This window comes from Hypanus sabinus, chromosome 23 (genome assembly GCF_030144855.1).
Source record: "Hypanus sabinus isolate sHypSab1 chromosome 23, sHypSab1.hap1, whole genome shotgun sequence".
Taxonomy (NCBI): Eukaryota; Metazoa; Chordata; class Chondrichthyes; order Myliobatiformes; family Dasyatidae; genus Hypanus; species Hypanus sabinus.
Window position 1 is genome coordinate 50,604,481 of NC_082728.1, and position 25,921 is coordinate 50,630,401.

Consider the following 25,921-nt stretch of genomic DNA (forward strand, 5'->3'; position numbering starts at 1 on the left):
TTGTTGGGGAAGCAGAGAGGCTGCAGAAGGATTTAGACAGATTAGGAGAGTGGGCAAAGAGGTGGTAGATCGAATACAATATCAGGAACTGTATGGTCATGCACTTTGGTAGAAGGAATAAAAGTGTAGATTATTTTCTAAATTGGAAGACAATTCAAAAATCCGAGGTGCAAAGGGACTTGGGAGTACTCATGTAAGATTCCCTAAAGGTTAATTTACAGTTTGAATAGTGGTGAGGAAGGCGAATGTAATGTTAGCATTCATTTCAAGAGGACTAGAATATAAAAGTAAGGTTGTAGTGCTGTGGCTGTGTAAGATGCTGGTAGGGCATCACAGACTATTGTGAGCAGCTTTGCGCCCTTACTTAAGAAAGGATGTGCTGACATTGGAGAAGGTTCAGAGGATCATGAAAATGAAACAGAGAATGAAAGAGTTATCATATGAGCAGTGATTCAAGACTCTGGGCCTGTGATTATTGGAATTTGGAAGAATGGGGGGGGGGAGTCTCATTGAAACCCATTGAATGATGAAAGGCTCAGATAGAATGGATGTGAAAAGGATGTAGCCTAGGTTCAAAGGGCACAGCCTCAAATTCGAGGGACATCCATTTAGAACAGAGATGAGGAGGAATTTCTTTAGCCTGAGGGTGGTGAATCTGTGGAAAATGTTGCCACAGGTGGCTATGGACACCAGGTCACTAAGTGCATTAAGGTGGAGGGTGATAGGTTCTTGATTAGTCAAGGCTTGAAAGGTTATAGGGAGAAGGCAGGAGAACGGCACTGAAAGGGAAATAGATCAGCCATGATGAAATGGTGGAGCAGACTCGACAGGCTGAATGGCCTAATTCTGCTCCTAGGTCTTGGGGTCCTATGGAACTCACCATAGTAGTTTGACCATTGTGATACTTCAATGGTTGAAAACAGCAGTTGTTATTTATACAACTCGATTAACAAATAAATGCATCTGAAATGAACAGATTACATAGTGTATATCCAACTTGCATAGTGATTAAATTACTACTGCAAAGTGTGGGGCTCTGTCACATCTAGATAATTATCAAAGCTTAATTTAACATTTAGAAAAAAACCCTAGTGATTGTGATTACCTTTACTGCCATTTCACTCAGGAAGATCACTGTGAAGATATAGTTCGAGAGTGTCAAGAAGATTCGCTCCTTTAAAGGAAGAAAAGACAGTATTAGAACAATGACAAAATACTTTGCAAGCTCAAAATTTGAACTATATGTAGAAACTGTTCATAATGTTGAAGAGCTCATGTAGTGTGTGTGCAGAAAAAAAGATATGTCTTTGACCTTCTGTTTTACTTAAGTATTGAAGGAGGAAAGGGGGAAGGAGGTTAAAGAACAAAAGGGAGGATTTATTATTGCCATCTATGTGCCTATTATTACCATGTATACTGTTTATTCTGAGAGATTCACGCAAACAAGAAACTTGTTCACACCCTGTTGTATATGATAATGAACTAATATGTATGCGTACCTGAAGATGAAAGAAAGATAAACTGAATGACAAAAATAAATGAAATTGTACAAGAAGTTATAATGGCACAAGCAGGGAGAAAGAAAATGTGTTCATGGGAGTTGTGAATGACAATGACAGAACTATTATCAGCTGCTTCTACAAGAAATATGGTGAAAAGGGTTATATTTGGTAACATTTTAACTCAATATTTAGTCTGAAACATCATTCTTTATTTACTCATTATAATTCCAATTCCCATTCCTGTTCCAACATTTTGGACCATGGCTTCCTCTTGTGCAAAGATGAGGCCATCCTCAGGGTGGAGGAGTAACACCTTGTATTCCGTCTGGGTAGCCTCCAACCTGATGGCATGAACACTGATTTCTTGAACTTCCAGTAAAAAAAATCCTTGCTCCTCTCCTTCTTCTATTCCTCATTCTGACCTTTTACCGTTTCTCAGCTACCTATCCTCTCCCCCTGGGATTCCTCCTCCTTCCCTTTACCCTACAGTCTACTCTCCTATCCTACCAGATTCCTTCTTCTCCAGCCCTTGACCTTTCCCACTCAGCTGGTTTCACCTATCACTTTCCAGCTAGCCTCCTTCCCGACCCTCCCCACCTTTTTATTCTGGTGTTTTCCCCCCTTCCTTTCTAGTCCTGAAGAAGAGTTTGCACCCAAAATGTTGACTATTTATTCATTTCCATAGAAACTGTTGATTAGCTGAGTTCCTCCAGCATTTTGTGCATGTTGTTTTATTTGCTCTGGCCTTCTACAAGATTTACTCTCACCTGAGAAAGTACCTGCCTGCCCTCTGAGGCAGATGCAAAAGATTTCCTACAACAGCTTTCAATTAGATTATGGAACGTTCCTCAGCTAAACTTAAAATTTCAAAAGTAAACAGCTCCTAGAGATTAGGCAATCACTGAAATTACTTAAAATATTGAGCAGGTGAGGCAGCCTCTCTCTCTCTGTCCTAATGACCTACCATCAACCAAAAAGTTAATTGTGATTTTATCTTGACAAATGCTGCCTAAATAACTAGGTATTTCTAATACATTTTGCTTTAATTCTGGGGAAAAAAGATCATGTGATAATTATTTCCAATGTTGTTCAGAACAGCTTGACTTTACACTCCCACTTCTAGCTAAAGAAAAGAGAGAAGATTTCAAAGACATTTCATTGATTCTAAAGAATTTTGGAACATCCTAATTTGTGAATGAACCTGTAATAGTGTGAGTTTTCTTTCATTCATCCCTCTTTAATCAGTACTGTATTACAAGCACAGTAAGTCCAATTGAACAGCATGAACATTGCCTTGTCTAAATTACAAATTGAAAATCAAATGATAGCAATCATGGCCATTTATCTCTGTTGCAAATGACTGTACGATGCAGGCACTGATAATGAGTTGGATATTTGCTAGAGTTAGATGAGGGATCAGAACAAAATGAAAGATTTTTATAAAGGGACATGCATAGCTAGCAGTGGGTGTCAGAAGAAATGAAATAGATCAATACTTACATCATGTATTAAAGTTTAAGAACAACACATTGTAAAATATACATGTAAAAGAAACTCGGGATTCACAACACTATGTTACGCAGCATTCCTCTGCAGAGGACTGGAAATACATCAATGTAAAATTAAATCAGCAGGTATTCTGTAATTTCAATAATCAATATGCCTTTTTAGATGTTAATTGCATTATTGATATAATAGGAAAACACCTAGATTTACAGCAATTCATTTTCCCACTTGAGACAAAAGATCTGGAAAGCTTCAAGGCTCTTTTGTGAAAGCCACAGTTCTCAAAGAACTGTTTCGAGAACTGTCCTGACCTGGTCAATAAATGCCAGCTGGATTTCATACTATTTATCACCTGTTAATTCTTCACAACTGATTCAGTTGTGGAGCTGCTCCCTCTGGAAGAACAGCATTTGCTTCTGTGTTCTACCATGTGAAAAGCTTTCATCTTTTGCTGGAACAATCCTGTGGCAATATTTCTGAAGCCTTTATTGCACTTTGTTCGGATTTTTCCACTCTTTGCATTTCCTAACATAATTCTTTCCTCTTTTATCAGTGACCTTCAACAATCTTTTTTTTTGTTAATATGAGTTCTGATACTCTACAGGATGTGAGTAAACTGGACACGAAGTATGACTGGAAAGAAAGTCAATACTTGTCCACCAACCATTTTTTACTTTTGTTTCTAAGAGTAAGCACATTCCCCCACTAATTTATCTGTAACCTATAGTAATTAATATCAATGTCCCCAGATTCTCCCACCCACCTACAGTAGAGGCAATATACAGTAGTCAACCTACTGACCAGCACATCTTTGGAAGGTGGGAAGTAATCAGAACACCCAAGGAAATCAACATGGTCACAGTGACAGAATGGAAATTCTACACAGGCAGCGTTGGACACCAGGACTAAAAGGGTCAGTGGGTTTGCAAGGCAGCAGCTTATCCAGATGCACCACCTTAATGGTCGACTTATTGTCTTGCTGGTGAAACTGAAACACTGTTGCATGGTGTTTTATGCAAGACTTTGACATTTACATAGTCTTCAGAATCACATTTTTAATAAATTCCCAGTTACATTTTCCCCTGGCCAGGACCGCTGAAGACAATTTCATCATTTGGAAAAAAAAACCCTGGATTTATGGTGAGCCTGCAAATTTCAATCCTATCCTCCTCTGGCATCCCCTTTACTACATGACAGGATTATCATAATGGTCTCAAGAGATGCAACCCCTAGTGACTGGCTGTCAGTTTAATAATAATAGGACACCGCAAAAATGCTCTGAATACATATCTATGACTCAAAAGCTGTCCAATTACATGCCAACTTATTTTAAGGCAAGCTTCACTTTGTGATTACTGTCGCTGTCTTGCCACTGAGGTAATTTGAAAAAAAAGATTCTTTCCAACTGACTCAATAAGTAGCTTTCTCATGAGCAATGAACATAATGTAGAGGAACAGCTCATGGAAGCATTGAAAGAAGGCAGAAGCGAGTGAGATTCTCATCACTGATTCACTAATGAGAGGAACTTTAGAAGCTGACACTTTGAGTTACAGGACATACTGAAAAAATAAGCTGAACTTAAACTGATGCAGCATACTTATCCTAATGGATTGGAAATATTTTGAGGCCATCCATTGCAAGTCATGTTCTAATAAAAAGTAGAATGGATAGATAGTCATTCATATAGTTTTTAAAAAAGCCTCAGTGCTTGTGAAAAAAATAGATTAAAGCAAGAGTCGAGTAATTCTGCATATGTTTCTTTGTGTCTTAGCAGATGATGTGAAACTCATTGAATCATTTCCTCTCAATATTTTGATCTCCCTGGCACACTTGTCCCTGTGGAAAGCTCACCCAAATGATGTGAATATTTGTGCAACATGCAAAGATCATCTGATTTTAATTTTACAGTTATGAAAATTGCTATTTCATATTTATTTATAGACCAGGTCTTACTAAGTCTGTTCTTGAAACTGTTGGAAATTGCATTCTTTATCTGTCCTGTGACCTCAAACACAATCTTCCATGGAAATAATTCAGAAAATGCATAGCTCAGGTGCTGGATGGTCAGGTTGAGTGGACCTCCAATCTTGGCAATCTATCTGGGAACGTTTCATCACCATATGAGGAGATATCGTCAGTGTATTGTTTACCTGTGGTGTGTCCTCCGAATGCCTGGCTTTTTATATACTTAACAATTAGTTAATTGGTCATCATTACAAAAACTCACTTGTGACGTAGGAAGGGGTCTCACTGCTGATTGATTGCATAGTGAACTCTACATTGTGTGGAATTTTGCCTACATTGGCTAATGGGATTGAGGTCTACATGTCAGCTTATATAATTGTTTACTGAAAACCATACACCTAGGAATTCTATTGCATGCCAAGTGCTTGCTTCTGCCTTGACTTTCACTGATTTCTAGTCGAATTTGTGCCATTTTCAATCTTCATGGGTCGAGATGAGGGAGAGTTGGTCATGCCATTTAACAGCCATTTGATGTTCATGGATCCCCGTGGATAGTTTTCTCCCAGTTTGGCTGACGTAATATTTGCTGCAGTCCCCGCATTGGATTTTGTAGACAACAGTGGTCTTGTCCAATAGCTTGGTTCGGTCACGCATAAACCAACAGCAACATTGAGGCGAGTACTCTGCAGACCTAAAGAATGAGTCTACAAAATCAGATCTCAGCCAGATTTTCAATTGCACACCTATATGCTGATTCATCACCACCTCTGATTTGACCAATGACATTGATGCCATCAGCAAACTTAAATGTAGCATTGGAGCTATGCTTATAAAGTGAGTAGCACATAGCCTTGTGGTGCACCTGTACTGATGGAGATTGTGGAGGAGATATTGTTGCCAATCTGAACTGACTGAGGTCTGCAAGTGAGAAAATCAAAGGTCCAATTGCACCAGGAGGTATTAAGACCTTTGAAACTCTTTACTGAACTGTCTATTATCTTTAAGGATCTGTGCACACACCTCCAAAGTCCTTGTGTTTCTCCAGTCATCCCAATATCCTCCCATTTATTGTAAACCCCCTTGCTGCACCTCTCAAAGTGCATAACCTCACACATTCTGTATTGAAATCCATATGTTGCTTTTCAGTACAACTCACCAGACCATCTACATCCTTCTATGGTAGAAAACTTTCTTTCTTCCTCTCATCCACATGGCTAGTCTTTATACCATGTGCAATCTTGTTTAATGATGTCTCCTACATAAAGTGCCTTGTGGCTCATCAGTCACCAAAAAAAAAATCTGTGAATCAATATCATCTGCTACTTTTGAAATAATTTTGGATAACACTTGTCTCAACACCCTTTGAAAAATGACAAGGCGGAATCATTTCTGGTGTTGGCTTAAGGTCCTGATGGAGCACACAATGTGGTTGATGAGAAAGGAGTGAAATTGACCCTTTGACAGTGTTCTGGCTCCAGCTGCACTCTCCAGGGGTAGATGAATACATATTTCTATTTTAATTGTCACCCTGATTGACCCTAGTCTACATTATTGATTGCCTTGAAATGTACAACATCATAAAACACCTTACTTAAATATAGTAAATTGGACCAGATTGCCCTTATTGATTATTCATGTTATGAACTCAAAAAATACAGTTGTATTACTCAGACCAAGATTTCCTTAACAAATCCATGCTGAAAGTCTCTGAATAATTTGTGTCTTTCTGAATCAAAGTTTACACTTTCCCTCAGGATTGATTCTAATAATCAGCTCACCACTGAAGGTAAACTAAGCTGCTTGTAATTACTATTTATCCTGTGCTTCTCTGTTGAATAATAGTACAACAATAGCAATTCTCCATTTCTATGGTATCACACCTGTAGACATCGGTGATTTAAAGAGAAAGTTGGAGCCTCTGCATTTTCTGCCTTTCTACTTTGAACAATTTTCATCCAGGTCTTCAAGGTTACAGAACTGCAAAGATGTGAAATCTCTATTACTATGTTTATCCAATCTAATATTCAAACATCTCCTACATACATACAAACTCAGAATCAGCCCATTCCATCACAAATCTGCTCAATCCCAACCACAATCATTCTTACATGTTTGGTCCCTAATTGGTCTCTTGTTATTTTCTTGCTCTTCAGAATATTCATGGATATGCCTTAATTTTGCTTGCTACTACCTCTCCAATATTTGCTTCCAAATGAAGCTGCCTCACAGCATTGATTACCTGTCCAATGCTTACCTCCTTAGCTTTTCCATTTCCTGCTTACTTCTATTGTGCTTTCTTCATTACCCACTGTTTAGGCTGCAAGTTTGCAAAAAACTGTTTGGATTGCACTTGGAATATTGTTTGCAGTTGTGGTCACCACATTATCAGAAAGATGTAATGGTTGTGGAGAAAGTACTGAGGAGATTCACCACTACGTTGTCTGGATTGCAGTACTTTAGTTGTTTAGGCTGGGCTTATTTTCCCTGGAGCAGAGAAGACCAAGAATGACATATAGAAATATATACGTAAGATTATGAGAAGCATTGATAAGATAATCAAAATCTTTTTCCCATGGTAAGGTTATTAAAAACAAGAAGGCATACGTTTTAAAGAGGATCTGAGTGGTAATTCTTTTTACACTAGTCACTGATCTTGGGTATGTTCTGCAAAGTAATGCTAGAATCAGATACGATCATTATGCTTCAGATACATTTAGACAGACACTCAAATATGAGATAATATGGTCCAAATGCAGGCAAATGCAGGCAAAAGGGTCAACAAGGACATGTTGGGCTGAAGGGCTAGCTTCTGTTCAATCTTTGATTTTGTGATGAAAATTCAACTACAATAGCCTGTGTCTTGTCAAAGAGGCTTAAAATGCACCCAAAATTGGGCTGGGAGTCTCATGAACTTTTCCCTAGGACTTCTCATTTTTGCAGCTGTGCCAGGGGTCCCCAGGTCACCTTCTGGAGGGATGCAGGGTGAGGTCAAAGAACAATTGTAGAGTGGAGGGGACATGGTGGAAAGAGAAGGATGATGTGATTAAGAGGAGATTGCTTGAGTGATCAATTCTGATGGGAATCCAATGTGCTTGGTAGACAAAGAGAGTGATCCCCAACACCCAGGCCATGCTTTCTTCTTGCTGTTGCCATCAGGTAGAAGGTACAAGGGCCTCAGGATTCACATCACCAAGTTCCAGAACAGTTACTACCCCACAGCCATCAAGTGCTTGAACAAAAGGGGATAACTACACTCACTTGCCCATCCATTGAGTGTGTTACTATGTCTGTATGTAATAAGGAACTTCGGTTCCCAGTATGCAATGTGGGCTGTTCACCGGGAACTGGAAGTGACATTGGTGAACTGAGAGTGAGCTAGAAGTTATGACTGTCTCATGTTGATAAATGTGCTACCATTTGAAAACCCGTGCAAACTTTGTCTTTTATCAAGAACTTAACATGGTGTCAGAAGTTGGCGTGAGTTCTAAATACAGTGCTTAACTGAATACCGTGAGCAAGTAAGAAAGAGGCACTAGGTTCCAACAGAGAGAGCTGCTGGCAAGAGAGCATGCTGTCTCAAAGTTCACCAAGAGATTCAGGTGAAAGAAGTCTGAAAAATCCTGTTATGGATAACCCAAGTCCACCTACACCTATGCAGTTTGCTGGCAACCTATATGATATAAATGGAAACACTTCAAATAGTGATTCAATACATATTTAGCAGCAAGTAAAGCCAGAGGTGCAGATGAAAAATTGAAAGTGTCTATCTTTCTACATTCTATAAAGATGCTTTAGGCATGGACAACAGCTTTCAAATTCATAAAGTCTTTACATTGGACACTCTGATGACAAAATTTGCTGAGTATTTTGCCCCAAGTAAAAGCATCATGTTTAGAAGATATAAATTCTACTCCCGCGAGCAGAAACAAGGTGTAAGCTTTGACCAATATTTAGCTGAGCTTCACACACTGAATAAATCCTTTGAATCTGGAGATTTGAGAGAGTCACTAGTCAAGAGACAAAATAATTTGTGGAATCCCAGATAATGGGCTCAGAGAAAAAGATTTAATGCTAGGAAAGGCTGTGAAAATGTGTAGGGCAGCAAAGAACAGATGAGCACAAGCTAAGAAGCTGCATAGAGCAGAAACAACAGTGCATACTGTGAAAACAGAGAAGCAGAACACAAGGCAGCACAGCAAAGCGATAGGTTCAAACAGCAAATGTGGAGGTAGGCATTTCCCAAAGAACTGTCCTGCTTATGGAAAGTCCTGTAATAATTGTGAATCATTTTGCAAGTTGCTGCAAAGCTGGGGCTACCAAGAGAAAGGTGCAAACGGTTGATGAGTAAATGGAGGAAGTCTTTGTAGATTCTCTACAAACTGTTGGTGTCGGTAAACAGAATGGATTATTCCGGTGACTGTGAATGAGATAGCAATTCCATCCAAGCTGGACATGGAGCCCATGTGAATCTGTTGTCCTTGGATGATTACAGGACTCTCAAAGCAAAGAGCAAGATTTACTGAATGAAGTTAAAGGTGGCAGGGTATACTGGAGATAGCGTTCCAGCATAAGAGGGCTGTTGAATGACCTTCAAGCACAAGGGACTGTACCCAAAGGCACAGCTACTGATTATAGAAAAGCGAGTACAGCCAATTTTAAGGCTAACTGCATATGAAAGGCTTAACTTGGAGAAAAGAGATTTTGTAGTGGCTTCACAGACCAAATGTAACCAGGTAACACTTAATAAATATGCAGATGCCTTTGAGGGACTCGGATGCTTACCTGATGCAACACAAGAAACTAGTAACAGCATCCCTGAGGGCTCAGAGAGGTTATGCAAGAGAAGCACAAGAACTCCACCTTCCACAGACATCCCTACCAGCTACACCAGCATGACAGTCAGGCTGCCAGTGCTGAACAGAAGGATCATGATGAAGAAGTCACCAATCTTGCTTCCACATCATGCAGCTTTGGTTCAAAATCTGTCTGTCTTCGATTTCCAGTTAAAGACTGGAAATCAAAAATATCTCTGTGATCCTCTTTGAAGTTGAAGAGGAAAATTAAAGAGGAAGATGGGGAAACCACAAAGACCCAAAGATCAGAACAACAGCAACAGTTCATCACAAACCAACAAGAGGAATTGCCATCTATGATATGTAGTCAACAGAAGGAGCTCTATGAATTGAGACAGAATCAGTTGGAACTTGTGCAAAGATTCACTGATCACATAAATGTAATTCAGGGCTCCATTGTGAGGCATGTGAAGCGAATTATGGCCACACAGCAAGAACAAGAACAGAGATGAACAGATAGAATTTTGGCAGAAGGATAGAACCATAGAACATTACAGCACAGAAACAGGCCTTTTGGCCCTTCTTGGCTGTGCCAAACCATTTTTCTGCCTAGTCCCACTGACCTGCACCTGGGCCATATCCCTCCAAACCCCTCTCATCCATATACCTGTCCAAGTTTTTCTTAAATTTCAAAAGTGAACCCACATTCACCACTTCATCTGGCAGCTCATTCCACACTCTCTGTGTGAAGAAGCCCCCCCCCCATGCTCCCTTTAAACTTTTCCCCCTTCACCCTTAACCCATGACCTCTGTTTTTTCTCTCCCCTGGCCTCAGTGGAAAAAGATGTGAAAGAAATGAATATTGTTCTCAAAAGGACACTAATATTAATGCAGGAAATAAAAGCAAGACGTGTGTAGACACCAACAGCAGACCAAAAAGGATGATTAAACTACCTCAGAGACTGAAAGAGAGTAGCTGAGTAGGGGAATGTATTTGCTTATTACAATTGAAGTTAATGTGAATAGCTATGTTAGAAATCATTATTGTGTCTTGCAGTCTATGGGGACATATTACTGTGTTTTTTTTCTTTGAAGTGGGAAGATATGTTAGTATGTCTGTATATAATAAGCAATTTCAGTTCCCAGTATGCAATGCAGGTGGTTCATCCAGAACCTGGAAGTGACATCAGTGAGCAACACATAAAATGTTGCAGCAACTTGAACATCACCCAAAACATTGACTCTACTCTGTTCCAGATGCTGCCTGGCCTGCTGAATTACTCCATCATTTTGTGTGCATTGCTTGCATTTCCAGCATCTGTAGATTTTCTTGTTAGTGATGTTGGTGAACTGAGAGCACATGCTGAAGTGTGAAGCTAGAAGACATGACTGTATCATGTTAATAAATGTGTTACCATTTGAATACCCATGCAACCTTTGTCTTTTATCAAGAACAAACATAACATTGAGATGTTTCCACAACCAATGGTCTCACTTTAAAAACACTTCATCTTTTTAACCTCATGTTCATATTATTTATTGCTATTTATTTATATTTTCATTTGCACAGTTTGTTGCCTTCTGCACTCTAGATGATCATTCATTAATCCTGTTATAGTTACAATTCCATAGATTTGCTGAGTACACCCACAGGAAAATGATTCTCAGCGTTGTATATGGTGATGTATACTTTGATAATAAAAGTTACTTTGAACTTTGAGTGGAAACTGCCTCTGCCACTATTCTGGTTGCAATGCCCAATTTTTGGGCTGGCTGAATAAACAATTTAATTTTAAATTGCATCTGTTCTGTTAATAAGCTTCATTTTTGATTGCCCTGTCATTCACTGTATGTGTTATGGCACTTTTTAATTTTTAAATAACTCAGAACCTAACGTGTGGATGGTGTGCTCTCAGCTTTGACATGAATTCACGGATATTTGGGTATCCTTTGTCAATAATCTTAACTACTATGCTCGCTTTTGACAGGAAATTTAGGAAATAACAGGGAAGAACTCATAATTCATATTGCCCCCATGGAACAGGCTGTCTAAGTATGTACACTGATTAAGTTCACTGGTTAAGAAACCGAATGTTGGATGTAGCTATGGACCAAGTAATGCAGTACTTTCAGATATATTGTGTCTAAAGTGTAGAAAGTCATCCCAATTATCAGCTGTAATACAGAAGGTAACAATCTTACCTAGATGTATTGGAGATTTGAATGTAGAATCTAGGCCAAAACTGCTGGAGATACTTTCAAACTGAGCTCCTTTCTGCTCTCTTAGGTAGATATAAAAGACCATACCTGTGGTGAACTACATATACCTGTCTGGACACGCCCCCTGCTGACTGCTCCTGTGGCTCCTCCCACAGACCCCTGTATAAAGGCGATCAAGGCCTGAGCCCGGCCTCTCAGTCTCCAGGATGTAGTATGGTGGTCACTCACTGCTTGTTCCTTCTTCCGGTCAATAAAAGCCGATATCTCGCCTTTACGTCTCAGAGTGAGTTATTGAAGGTGCATCAATACCAGTTACGAGAGTTCCAAGAGTCTCCCGCATATTAATAGCGGCTCTCTGACACCCACAAATTATATACTATATCCCGGAAATCAATTTTTTTGAGAGCGAGAGAGCACCATGGCAGAATGTTCCAAAAAAAGAAAATATAAAACGTCTTTCACCCCAGACTGCACTAAGTGTACCCCTGCCTAATAGAGGTAAAAAATAATGACAGTGTTGCTCGCTGCACTGCAACGGTGACTTTTTTACTGCCCATGGTGGGTTAAATCACTGTTGAAGTGAGTTTAACAGGTATCATTCGTTCATTAGCATAGCTAACATTATTCAAACTAGCTGGCTAGCTGCTAAGGAGCTACTCTACTGCAGACATCCCACCTCTCCCAGAAGTTCTGGGAGTCTCCTGAAAATTGTTGGTGCTACCTCCCTGAAATGATGGTTTGCAGGGTGGGATGTCTGATATTGCCCATGGTGTTTTGTCCATACAATGGTATCTATATTTCCAAGTTAAATAAGCCACTGGTGTAAAGCACTTTGGGATGTTGTGAGATGATGTAAGTTGCTACACAATCCCAAAGCTTTTCACTAAACTGCAACCAGGCATAAATTGCCTTCAGAAAATGACTGGGAAAAAAACAGGGACAGGGTGAGGTGGGAGAAAGAAAATGATCCTGTTCAACTGTGATCTTCATCCTTGCATAGTTAGAGCTGATTAACAGTTTGACTAAAGTTTGGTTTGCATGAGAAAGCCTTCAGCTGCAACCAATTAATACTTGGCTTCCTGATCCAGCGTGTTGTGTGTAGCTATCTCAGGCTTCAGTTCCTTGGCCATCTCTCAAAAGCTTGCGTGCAGACCATGGAGAATTCCCTCAAAACACTAAGGGAAGTATTGGAGGAATTTCCAAGGAAATGCTGCTGTCAGACTATAAGTTGGCAGGAAGTCAATGAATCCTCAGAACAGTATCTTTTTCTTTCCCTGCTTCTTGATCTCCTTCTGGCCTTTAATATAATGAAGTGATAGCATATTGAGGTAGAGGGAGTGAGTAACAGAAAGCTGTCTTTCCAAATAGGTCCCTCCAAATGACTGCTGATGGATTTTTCAGATTATTTGTATTAACAGAAGAGTTTATTTGAGAGCGATGTCCTGTACTTCTCACATTTCCTTACATAGATGGAGATTATTTGGCCATAGCACACCCATCAGTCCTATTCCCCTACTTGCCTACCTCCAAACTATTCCCTATCACAAGCCATCTTGAACCTCCTGCCACTCGGCTCCACTAGAAACATTTTGAAGTAAGCCATTTAACCCAGCAGGATGCCTTTGGGTTGTCAGAGCAAACCAGAGCATTTGGTGGAAAAGGATATGGTGACCGGGAGAACTCCACACAGACCATATCTAGGGTCAGGATGAATTGCAACAGCTGGGCAGAAACAGTACTACCTTATATATGGCACTAATATGTTGAATAATTTCAATGAATACAGATCCTCTCCAGGTTACAGCATTCAACTTATGGACAGCCCTACAGACAATGAGTTTCCTTATTATTAAATGCAAAAATCTGAAGCACATAGGGATGTTTGTTCCTGCAAGTGGCAAAACCATGGTAGCTTAGTAGTTAGCACGATACTACTATAAGCTAGGGGTGTTCTGTAGTTTGGAGTTCAATTCTGGCACTGATTGGAAGGAGTTTATATGTTTTCCCCGTCAGTACGTGGGCTTCCTCCAGATGCTCTGATTTCCTCTGACAGTCCAAAAATATATTGGCTAGTAGGTTAAATGATCATTGTAAATTAAATTGTAATTAGGCTAGTGTTAAATAGATGGGTTGTTGTGCAGTGCACTCGTTGAGCTGGAAGGCCTGTATCATGCCGTTTCTCTTATACCCTTAAATTCCCAGTCACTCTGTTACTATGCTATTTTCATTATGAAATTGGCAAATTAAAACTGGGGTTATCATAATGATAATGAGTTAACTGCCCGACTATTTCTAGTTTACAAATAGTTAAGAGCCACTTATTTGCCTCATGGTTGCAAAGATCTAAATGTGAAATTAACCACTGTCAATCTTAATGTATTTTCTGGTAGGTGTCAACTCCGAGCAGTCTGGGATTTGCAGTAAATTTATAGTCCTATTCAATAAAACCACAAGGTTATTTTAAATAGGTTGTTGTGGTGGGGTCCTTATTGGATTCGGGTATGTAGAGAGAAGCTTGTTCTACATATGAACAGCAATGCATTCTAACAAGCTGAAAAATATTATTGTGTATTTATGACTTGTACAGATTAAATTCTAATGATCATCCTAACAAATCAGCGCATAGAACAAAACAACACAGCACACCACAGGAACAGGCCCTTCGGCCTATGGAACCATAGAACATTACAGCACAGAAACAGGCCTTTTGGCCCTTCTTGGCTGTGCCGAACCATTTTTCTGCCTAGTCCCACTGACCTGCACCCTGGACCATATCCCTCCATACACCTCTCATCCATGTACCTGTCCAAGTTTTTCTTAAATGTTAAAAGTGAGCCCGCATTTACCACTTCATCTGGCAGTTCATTCCACACTCCCACCACTCTCTGTATGAAGAAGCCCCCCCCCCCCATAATGTTCCCTTTAAACTTATCCCCCTTCACCCTTAACCCATGTTCTCTGGGTTTTTTTCTCCCCTGGCCTCAGTGGAAAAAGCCTGCTTGCATTCACTCTATCTATACCCATCATAATTTTATATACCTCTATCAAGTCTCCCCTCATTCTTCTACGCTCCAGGGAATAAAGTCCTAAACTATTCAACCTTTCTCTGTAACTCAGTTTCTCAGGTCCCAGCAACAATAATGTCTATACTGAACATAATGTTAAATTAAACTAAATCTCTTCTGGATTAGCTAAGCAAAATTATAGATCCAACCATTTTTACTATTAGTAATATTGATATTTGGCTTATTATTTCACAGGTAGCAAAATAGAGTTAAAAGTCTGTCTTGTACACCATTCAAACAGATCAAATCATTATACAGTGCATTGAAGTAGAACAGGATAAGGCAATAACATTGCAGAACAAAATGTAACAGCTACAGAGAAAGAGCAGTGTAGATAAACAAAGTGCTAGATCATAATAAGGTAGATTGTGAGGCCAAGAGTTAATCTTATTTATTGTACTGTACATGGTATCTCTCATCAACAGTGGGTGGTGGGAGAGGATAAGAAAGGAATAACAGCCATTCAACCCATACAATAACTCTTTGAATGGGCTACCAATTCGTTCCCCTCCCTGGTCTTTCCCTATAGCTCTTCAATACGTTTCCTTTTCTAGATGTAATTACTTTCACTAACATTTCAGATGGTGAACTAAAGATTGTTAGGAAAGTACCCTTAACTCCCTTCTTGCTCTTTCACCAGTTAATTTAAAACTGCATGCAATTTAACTGCCAGGAACCTGATTCAAGTCAAAGAAAGAATTGAAAGCTGTGGGGGCAGCCCTTTCAGCATTTGTAGCTTCTCAGCTTTCTTCACCAGTATCCCCGTTGGACAAACTTTCTCATGCGCACCTAATTTAAAAACCTTCAATTAAACTTCAGCTTTTTCACTTGTTGTTTATTTACATGATGGGTTGGAGATGAGAGAAGACTGGCTGAACAAAAGAAGTGTGACAACAGGAACGTGTAGGTTTTAACATCTCACAGCCCTTTATAAAAGACTTACAGTTCTGCTGGAAATGTAATAGCAAGTTTAAAAGGAATGATGTAAGTTCTGTGGAATTCCATAGTCAAAAAGTCAAGATAACTATAATAAGTCATAATCATTGACCGAAACAGAGTTTGGATTTAAACAGATGCTGCATCTGCTAAGTATTTGCAGCTTCTTATGACTTTAATTACATTTTAATAAGCTCTATGACGTTATCATAACAAAGCATTGCAGATTCATGGCACTCACAGTTTATTGTTATCATGTGAAGTGGAAACCTATTTAATGAACAGTTGAAGTTGTGGAATGACATTCCAATGTCTTCCACTTCGGCTGAACTGTGGCAACTTTCTCCCCCTCCAGGATTGTCTGGTTAGTACTGGAGCTAGGTATTAAGGAGCTTGCTTAATGTCACATTTTGCTGCATAGAAAGAGCCTGATCACTTTAATTCCTCATTTACACTGAAGACTAATAGTGCAGTCTGTTCGAATCCATTTTGTAGGCCCATATAAAATTCCATTAATACTGCGAAGTGATGCTATAATGTTCCCTGATATATTTATTATGCTTCACTAACATATGATGGGTTTGCTGGAGCTCTGACTGACCCATTTCCATCTGGAATAGATTCAGAATAGTGATAATGAAAGTGTTGTGCTTGCAACTTTATGTCACTGGCCCATGAGCCCCATTTATATTCCACACTGGCAGATCTATGAAGGAGAGCAGTTCCCAGAGCCCTGTTTAACCACTGGCTCTAGCGGTGCTCACAGATGTTTTTGATATTTCAGCACTGGCAGTGAATATCAAATATTTCAGCAGGGTATCATGTTGTGTCAGTCTTGAGTGGATTGCTCTCCACATGCTTATCTTTCCATTGGACTGCTATTATTTCTGGCCTCACTTCATTCTGTATATGTCAGAAACCAGCAGGTGATAACACTATAAGCACAATTAGGCCAGTTGGCCCATTCAGTTTGCTCTGCCATTCAATCATGGCTGATTTATTATCCCTCTCAACCTCATTTGCCTGCCTTATCCCCATAATATTTGACACCCTGATTAATCATGAACCTATCAACCTTACCTTAAATATACCCAATGACTTGGCCTGTGCTGCTGTCTATGGCAATGAATCCCACAGATTCACCACCCTCTGGCTAAAGTAGTTTTTCCTCATCTTTGTTCTAAATGGATGTCCCTTAATGCTGAGGCTGTGCTGTCTGGTCCTAGACTCCCCCACTGTAGGATTCCTCCTCCGCATTCTTCTAAACTCCAGTGAGTACAGGCACAGAGTCATCAATTGCTCATTTGTTAACCCTTTCATTCCTTGGATCATTCTTGTGAACCTTCTCTGAACCCTCTTCAATGCCAACACATCCTTTCTTAGATAAAGGGCCCTAACTGCTCATAATACTCCAAATGCAAGCTGACCAAAGCCTTATAAAGCCTCAGCATTGCATCTTTACTTTTGTACTCTAGTCCTCTTTAAATGAATGCTAATATTGCATTTGCCTTCCTCATCACTGACACAACCTGCAAGTTAATCTTGAGTGAATTCTGCACCTCTGATTTTTTGAATTTCTTCTGGATTTAGAAAATAGTCCAAGCTTTTATTCCTCTTCTCTACACTATATTTCATCTGCCACTTCTTTGCCCGTTCCCCCAAAATGTTTGAATCCTTTTTCAGATTAGATTAGATTAGATTGTCAGGACACTCAGTCCTCGTTTATTGTCATTTAGTAATGAATGCATGAAGAAATGACACAACGTTCCTCCAGTATGATATCACAAAAACACAAGACAGACCAAGACTAACCTACAAAAACCACATAATTATAACATATAGTTACAACAGTGCAAAGCAATGCCGTAATTTGGTAAGGGCAGACCATGGACACGGTAAAAGAAAGTCTCAAAGTCCTCGATAGCCCATCATCTCACATAGGTGGTAGAAGGAAGAAAAACTCTTCCTGCCATGAACCTCCAGTGCTGCAAAGCTTCCCGATGCAGCCTCTAGAAGCATCCAACCACAGCCAAATCAGGGTCCGTCCGAAAAACTTCGAGCCTCTGACCAGCCCTCTGACACCGAGCACCATCTCTGCTGAGCACTTCAACCTCAGCCCCGGCCGCCAAGCAACAGGCAAAGCCAAGGATTCGGGGCCTTCCTCTCTGGAGATTTCTCGATCACACAGTAGCAGCGGCAGCGAAACAGGCATTTCAGAAGTTTCACCAGATGTTCCTCCGTGCTTCTCACGTCCGTCCCCATCAAATCAGGATTGTGCATGGCCCCTACTTACAGATAACAGATATTCATTCCTGGAGTGGAATCCTAATTCCTCAACATTACCAGCTCCTCCACCGTATCGCCACAAAACTGGTCACAAAGCCATAAATCCATCGTTCAAATCCATCATTTTCACATATAATGTGAAAAGAACTGGTCTTAACACCAACCCCGTGTCACACCACTATTCGCCAGCAGCCAACCTAGAAAAAGTCCGCTTTATTCCCACTCTTTCCTCTTGACGTTCAGCCAATCGTCTATCCATGCAAGTTCCTGTCCTGCAATACCATGGGCTCTTACCTTGTTAAGCAGCCTCGTGTGTGGCACCTTATCTAAGGACTTCTGAAAAACTAAATAAGCAACATCTGATGGACCCTGTCAGCTTCTCCAAATTCAGTAGTTGGTCCAGACTCTCCCATATGCTATCATCTGAGACCTCTGCGGACAAAAAGTTCTGGGAGATTTGCTGTCTGTGGCATAGGAGGATCTGCAGATCCTCAGTATGTCCATCTGTGATTTTTTAATGCACTGTCTTCTTCCTTAAGGCTATGAATCACAAAGTTGCCCATACGAATCATTTGGAAGAAGTATCATGATCAAATGTTATCCTGCTTCACAGAGAGGATTCTGGATCAGATGATGACCTTGAAGATCTGCGAGGCTTGTTGGGTCTTCATCTCTCAGAGGTCCTTCCTCACATGTACCCCTCAAGTGCAGGAGAGAAGTTGCTGCATATCCATTGTAGTGCTTAATCATATGGTGCTTAAGGATTACAATCTAGAGATTAATGTTTCTGGGTGTCAATATCCTGGACCCAACATATTTATGCAGTTACAAAGAAGGCACAACAGTGGCTACATTTCATTTAGAGTTTGAGGAGATTTGGTATGTCACCAAAGACTCTTGCAAATTTCTACTGCTGTACTGTGGAGAGCATTCTAACTGGTTGCATCACCATCTGCTACGGGGTGCAGGGGGGAATACTGCACACAATGGAAATAAGCTGCAGAGAATTGTAGTCTTAGTCAGCTCCATTATGGGCAATAGCCTCTGTAATATCCAGGACATCTTCAAGGAGAGATGCCTCAAAAAGGTAGCATCCATCATTAAGGATTCCCATAACTCAGGTCATTCCTTGCTCTCATTGCTACCATCAGGAAGGAGATACAGAAGCTTGAAAGTACACACTCAGTGATTGAGCAACAGCTTTGTCCCCTCTGTCATCTGATTTTGGAATGGACTTTGAACCCATGAACACTAGCTCACTACTTTTTTATTTGTATTTTTGCACTACTTATTTAACTATTTACTATATATAAGTATATATTTACTGCAGTTCATGTTTTTTCTACAATTATACATTGCATTGTACTGCTGCTGTAAAATCAACAAATTTCATGACATATGACAGTGATATTAAGACTACAAGACCTTAAGATATTGGAGCAGAATTAGGCCGTATGGTCCATCATGTCTGCTGCACTATTTCATCATTGCTGATTCATTTTTCCTCAGCCCCAATCTCTTGCCTTCTCCCTGTATCCCTTCATCCCCTGACCAATCAAGAATCTATCAAACTCTGCCTTGAATATACATACAGACCCGGCCTCCACAGCTGCCTGTGGCGACAAATTTCACTCTCTGGCTAAAGAAATTGCTCCTTATCTCCATTCTAAAAGGACACCCCTCGATTCTGAGGCTGTATCCTCTGTTCCTAGAATCTCTCACCATAAGAAACATCCTCTCCGTATCCACTCTAAATCAAACCTGATTCTGATCAATGCTACCAATATTACTGGATGAATGATCTCAGCTTGCTCTGTTACTGTAATGCTCGGCTCTAAATAATGAATGGAAAAAACACCAGGTATGTATTTATCCATTCATACCAATAGTAATAGTTTAGCACTAGAATATTTCAATATAAAACTATATAATGATGTGAACTCATGGAAGATATTAGCTTGGCCATGGAAGAAGTGATATATTGGAAAATAGCAGGGGTGAATAGTTAGCTGGGTGGGGGCAAGAAATTATTAGAAATAGAGTAAGTCAATGTAAACTCAGTATCTTGGGAAGCAAAAGATGTAAGCAGAGATATTGCCAGTCAGATGATAAAAAAGAGACTCACACCATTATTTTTAGAAGGACCTCAAACAATCTGGAAATGCTAATACTCAAATGATATTTCACTAACATACCACAATACAATAGCTTCTGTCTTTGCTTACATTTCAATCCCACAAGCTATAGGATGCTGTAATGACACACATCATATACAGGACAAGGAAAGATGGTGCATGGAGGTGGGGTGAGGACATGATAGACTTGTGGAATGGGGTAGGGCAAGAAGTGGTTAATATGGCACTGGCAAAAGAAGAATTTGGTTTTATTATTATGATCTAATGTGATTGTGAAGTTTCTGAATTTCCCTTTGAAATGAATACTATCCAGATTTGGTGTGAACAATCGAGGGAGCATTGTGACAAGTCTGGTCAAATCTGTGGTCTTTAAACCAGAAGTAAGCATAAGAGAAAATTCTAAAGGGACAATATGCTAGAAGTAGAAGTAGCTAGGTTATTGGGAGTGCCAGCAAAGCAGCTTTTGATCTCAAAGACAGTGCGGTGCATTTTTGGAGATGCGGGAGAACAGTGGAGTTGAAAAGGGTCATTCTTTTCAGAGGATGCAAAGGGAAATTATTGGAGTTGGACTGAGGATTATATTTTCCCATTATGGAAGTCTGTTTTCTGGGCTGTTCTAAGAATCAATATGTACTATATACAGTAAAAATAACAACCTGTTCATTGGGAAATCCTGGTGGTTCAGCATCTGGTTTACTGTCTCTGTGTCCCTTATTTCCTCTATATTCAGAAGGGCCCCAATTCCTGTGGTCCTTTGAAACTCAACTTTTAAAATTCTATTTGAATGCTAGCTGTAAACTCAATAGGGCCATGCTTCTCAAGCTCTTTAAACTCACCAGATTCTGATTCCCTTGCTTCCTTTAAACTCACTAGGATTATGTCTCCCATGTTGCCTTTAAACCTACTGCTTCCTCTGGAAAAGCTATCATATCACTATACTGTATCAGATTGATTGCGAGAATGTGGTGAATTCAAGAATTTTGTCTTGGCGATCCCAGCTTGTCGCTCCCACACTGTAAGTTGTCCAGTAAGTTGACTCAGTAAAAATGTCTTATCACTGTTCCGTTGTCGTTCTTGTCCCGTGGATCCATAGCATTTTGGTGACAAAAGATCAAAACAAGAATGAATGATCACTCTACTCCAAACACCTAATTCATTTTGGCTGTAGCTATGGCAAAATTGACAGCTGGTAACTGGCTGCAATGCAAGACAGTCTTACTGGATTATATTGAACTCCTACCAATTTTAACACCAGTGATAAAGCTGGAGGATGCAATGAAACTCAAGCTGCTTCTTATGTAATTGGGAGAATTTGGACAGATGTTTGATGTTTTGGACAATGATCGGGGGGATGCTGGACAAAGTCTTTACAGCACACTTCAGGTTCTCACAACTGTGACAGACTCCTGATGAGAATATAAATGATTTTATCATGATTCTGACCCTAGGGCACAGGAGTGCAAGGACAAAGAATTTCCCCAGAGTAAATTTGCATTAATTGTTGGATGGAAGGACACAGGAGAGCCTCCAGTCCGAAAAGCACGATTAATCCTGGGGCAAAGTTTGCTCAATAGCTCACCACCTGGAGGCAGTCAAGAGTGGCCGGACACAGATTTAGCCACCCCCATCACCACAGATTGGAGCAAGAACCCCTATTTTCCAAACCCATGACTTGGGGCACCGAAACCAGTCCCCAGCTTGGTTACACTCAGCAACAACAACTAGCCTGTGAAATCTGAGCTGAATACTGCGTCATTCATCACCTTTGTAAGCAAATTATCCTTACGCCAGATTCCAAAATTACAATTGCCAAACTTGGCGTTCCACAGCTGACCTGGAGATAACATCTAACACCTAATTTGCTGGACAGAGATTGGATTAAAAAGATGCCATCGATGCTGTCCTGTCCTGCATCGACTGTATTGTGACTGTATTGTGAACTGAATTCTCTATAGCAAAAGCACCAGTGGGTTTTCCAAACTGACACCTCAGGTCAACACCGTGCCTGGCCTTCATAAGTGTGGAAGTTAAGGAGTTTGTCAAGAAGAATAGTATTAGGTACATTTGAATGCTGTTCATTGACTTCAGTTCAGCATTCAACACAATTATCCCTCAGAAACTGACTGGAAAGCTGAGCCTACTGGGCCTGAACACCTCCCTCTGCAACTGGATCCTACACTTCCTGACTGGGAGAACTCAGTCAGTCCAGATCGGGATCAGCATCTCCAACACCATCACACTGAGCACGGGGTCTCCCCAGGGCTGTGTTCTCAGTCCACTGCTGCTCACTCTGCTGACCCATGACTGTGCAGCAATACACAGCTCGAATCACATCATCCAGTTCGCCGATGACACGACCATGATGGGTCTCATCAGCAAGAATGACAAGTCAGCTTACAGAGAGGAGGTGCAGCGGCTAACAACCTGTCTCTGAATGTGAACAAAACAAAAGAGATGGTTGTTGACTTCAGGAGGGCACAGAGAAACCATTCCCCGCTGAACATCAATGGCTCCTCGGTAGAGATCGTTAAGAGCACCAAATTTTTTAGTTTTCACCTGGCGGAGAATCTCACCTGGTCCCTCAACACCAGCTCCTTAGCAAAGAAAGCCCAGCAACATCTCTACCTTCTGTGAAGGCTGAGGAAAGTCCATCTTCCACCCCCAATCCTCATCACATTCTACAGAGGTTGTATTGAGAGCATCTTGAGCAGCTGCATCACTGCCTGGTTTGCAAATTGCACCATCTCGGATCACAAGACCCTGCAGCAGATAGTGAGGTCAGCTGAGAAGATCATCGAGGTCTCTCTTCCCGTCATCAGACATGTACACTACACACTGCATCCGCAAAGTAAACAGCATTATGAAGGACCCCACACACCCCTCATACAAACTCTTCTCCCTCCTGCCATCTGGGAAAAAGGCACTGAAGCATTTGGGCTCTCACGGCCAGACTATGTAACAGTTTATGTATTGTAATGCCTGCACTGTTTTGTGCACTTTATTTGTAGTCTAGTGTAGTTTTTTTTTGGTGTTGTTTTTATGTTGCTGATTGTAGTTTTTCTCCTGTTTCATGTAGCACCATGGTCCTGAAAAACGTTGTTTTGTTTTTACTGTGTACTGTACCAGCAGTGATGGTCGAAATGACAATGAAAAGTGACTTGACTATCAACAGGTCCATATAGTGCAGCATCAAGTGGCCTAGCGAAGTAAACAGTGCAAACAGTTAGATGAGGCCTTTTCAAATACAGGGTAACTTGATGGCAAAATGAAGCTGTCTCCTTTTCCATCACTGTGTTATCCCAAAAAAATTTACAGGTGCATCACATGCTGAATTAATGTTAAGTGCCGTTTATGCCCAGATTAAATCTCCTACAGCCAGCCATCAAGGAGTGAATTTGGGGTAACAAAAAATACAGTATGCATACTCGGCTGCATATGTTTGGCGCTATAAACAATGTTTATATGTGCATCTCATGGGAAGAAATGGGCTACCAGCTGTCATTGGTATTGTCACAAACAGAACTTGAGCTGACAGACTGATTGTTGGGTGGCATTTGAATCATGTATGCCAGCAAACTGATGGGGGGCTCCCAGAGGCTACAGAAGTATCCTCTGCTGAGCCAGCATCTCAGCTGATGAGGCAATGGGTGCTTCATCAAGTGGAGATTTACAGTCTATTGCCCTCAACAATAGTTGACCACGACAGCACAGAGAGGGAAGCTGCCTCCCTACAGTGGTCCACAAGGGTGAACCAGGCTGTTGGCTGGGACCAAACAGGATAGGCATTTCAACATTTTTCTTAGTTTACCTCACTTATTCTCTTCCTTTGCAGCTTCCATCTAAGGCGGGGGGGGGGGGGGGCGGTTGGAGGGAGATACTGTATCAGATTAAGTGTGAGAATATGGCAAGTGCACATGCGGCTAATCCATCATGTGGGGAAACTGACTGAGCCTCCGACAGTGGAAGGCACTTTGTTTTCGGGCATGGGTGTTTGAGTACACATGTCTTTTGTGTTGGGCGGTCCAGTTAATTGTTGCTACACTGTAAACTGCCCAGTGTGTACCAATATTAGCATCACTCAGGAAAAACGATTAATCATTCTACTGCATTGTGGTCCTTGCATTGCAAATACGTATTAATCACATTCTAAAAAATTAAAAATTATGTTGCAATATTAATCGGAGTGATGTCCAACCGTCCAAACCATCTGCCAGTCTGGATCCACCAGCATTCTGAACATGTCAGTTTAGAGTTTTACTATAATTATGTTTTTTTACGGGATCAAGATGGTGTTAGGAGACACTTTAGAGATCAAAAGTCCTGCAAGATGGCAAGGTCAAGGGCTAATTATGGAAGGGTAAATTATTGTTGAGGCTGGAGATATTGTAGGAGAAGGGGTCAGAGGCATCTAGGGAAGTACTGATATTCTCAATCACTTGTGATATTCAGGACAAATCAGAAATGATAGACAAAGAGGGTTCTTGTAGGACTTGGGAGAAGAGACAGTAAAAGTATGAGAGGTGAAGAATACTCCGAAAGGTAAAACATTCAGAGAGATGTCAACAGAGCAGTTAAGAAAGGGAAAGATGAAATGACCAGTGGCCATTCTGACAGAGGTTAGTGCTTAAATAACATAGCTAACATAATAATATTAACTTCAGTGATTTAGAAATGAAAGGTTAGACAGTGAACTTTTTAATTAAACTTTAGGAGAGACTAGCAAGATCAGTAATTAAAGTCCAATCCTCTGTTGGCTCTCGACTGATTGCAGAGGGTCGTCAGGAGCCAATCCCATTGAAGGTATGGTATTTCTTTTAGGCCAAACTGTATAAGAATGTGAGATTACTTCTTTCAAATGTCATTGATAAAAGGGGTGAAGCTTTTTTACGATCTAAACATTTTGCTACCATTTTTGATACTCATTTTTTATTTAAATCCAGAATTGCTGTATTACTTTACAATGTCTTCCATAGCTGCAATAGTGGGAATTGAATTTCTGTCTCTGGATCAATAATCCAACCCTCATGAGGGGGAATGCCATACTAGATCTAGTATTAGGTAATGAACCGGGTCAGGTCACAGATCTGTCAGTGGGTGAGCATCTAGGGGACAGTGATCACCGCTCCCTGGCCTTTAGCATTATCATGGAAAAGGATAGAATCAGAGAGGACAGGGAAATTTTAAATTGGGGAAGGGAAAATTACGAGGCTATAAGGCTAGAAATTGCGGGTTTGAATTAGGATAATGATTTTGTAGGGAAATGTGCTATGGACATGTGGTCGATGTTTAAGGATCTCTTGCAGGATGTTAGGGATAAATTTGTCCCGGTGAGGAAGATAAAGAATGGTAGGGTGAAGGAACCATGGGTGACAAGTGAAGTGGAAAATCTAGTCAGGTGGAAGGAGGCAGCATACATGAGGTTTAGGAAGCAAGGATCAGATGGGTCTATTGAGGAATATAGGGTAGCAAAAAAGGAGCTTAAGAAGGGGCTGAGAAGAGCAAGAAGGGGGCA

At 40.5% G+C, this 25,921-nt stretch overlaps 1 protein-coding gene across 2 annotated transcripts in view; it reads right to left on the minus strand.

The window, feature by feature from the left end:
• The window catches only part of LOC132380187 (voltage-dependent T-type calcium channel subunit alpha-1G-like), a 319,151-nt gene that overhangs the window by 112,308 nt on the left and 180,922 nt on the right, over nt 1-25,921 (minus strand). For both annotated transcript variants that reach the window (XM_059948872.1, XM_059948871.1), the window contains one exon: nt 1,106-1,174. In XM_059948872.1, the coding sequence (XP_059804855.1) occupies nt 1,106-1,174 (69 nt within the window). The remainder of the gene's footprint in view (nt 1-1,105; nt 1,175-25,921) is intronic.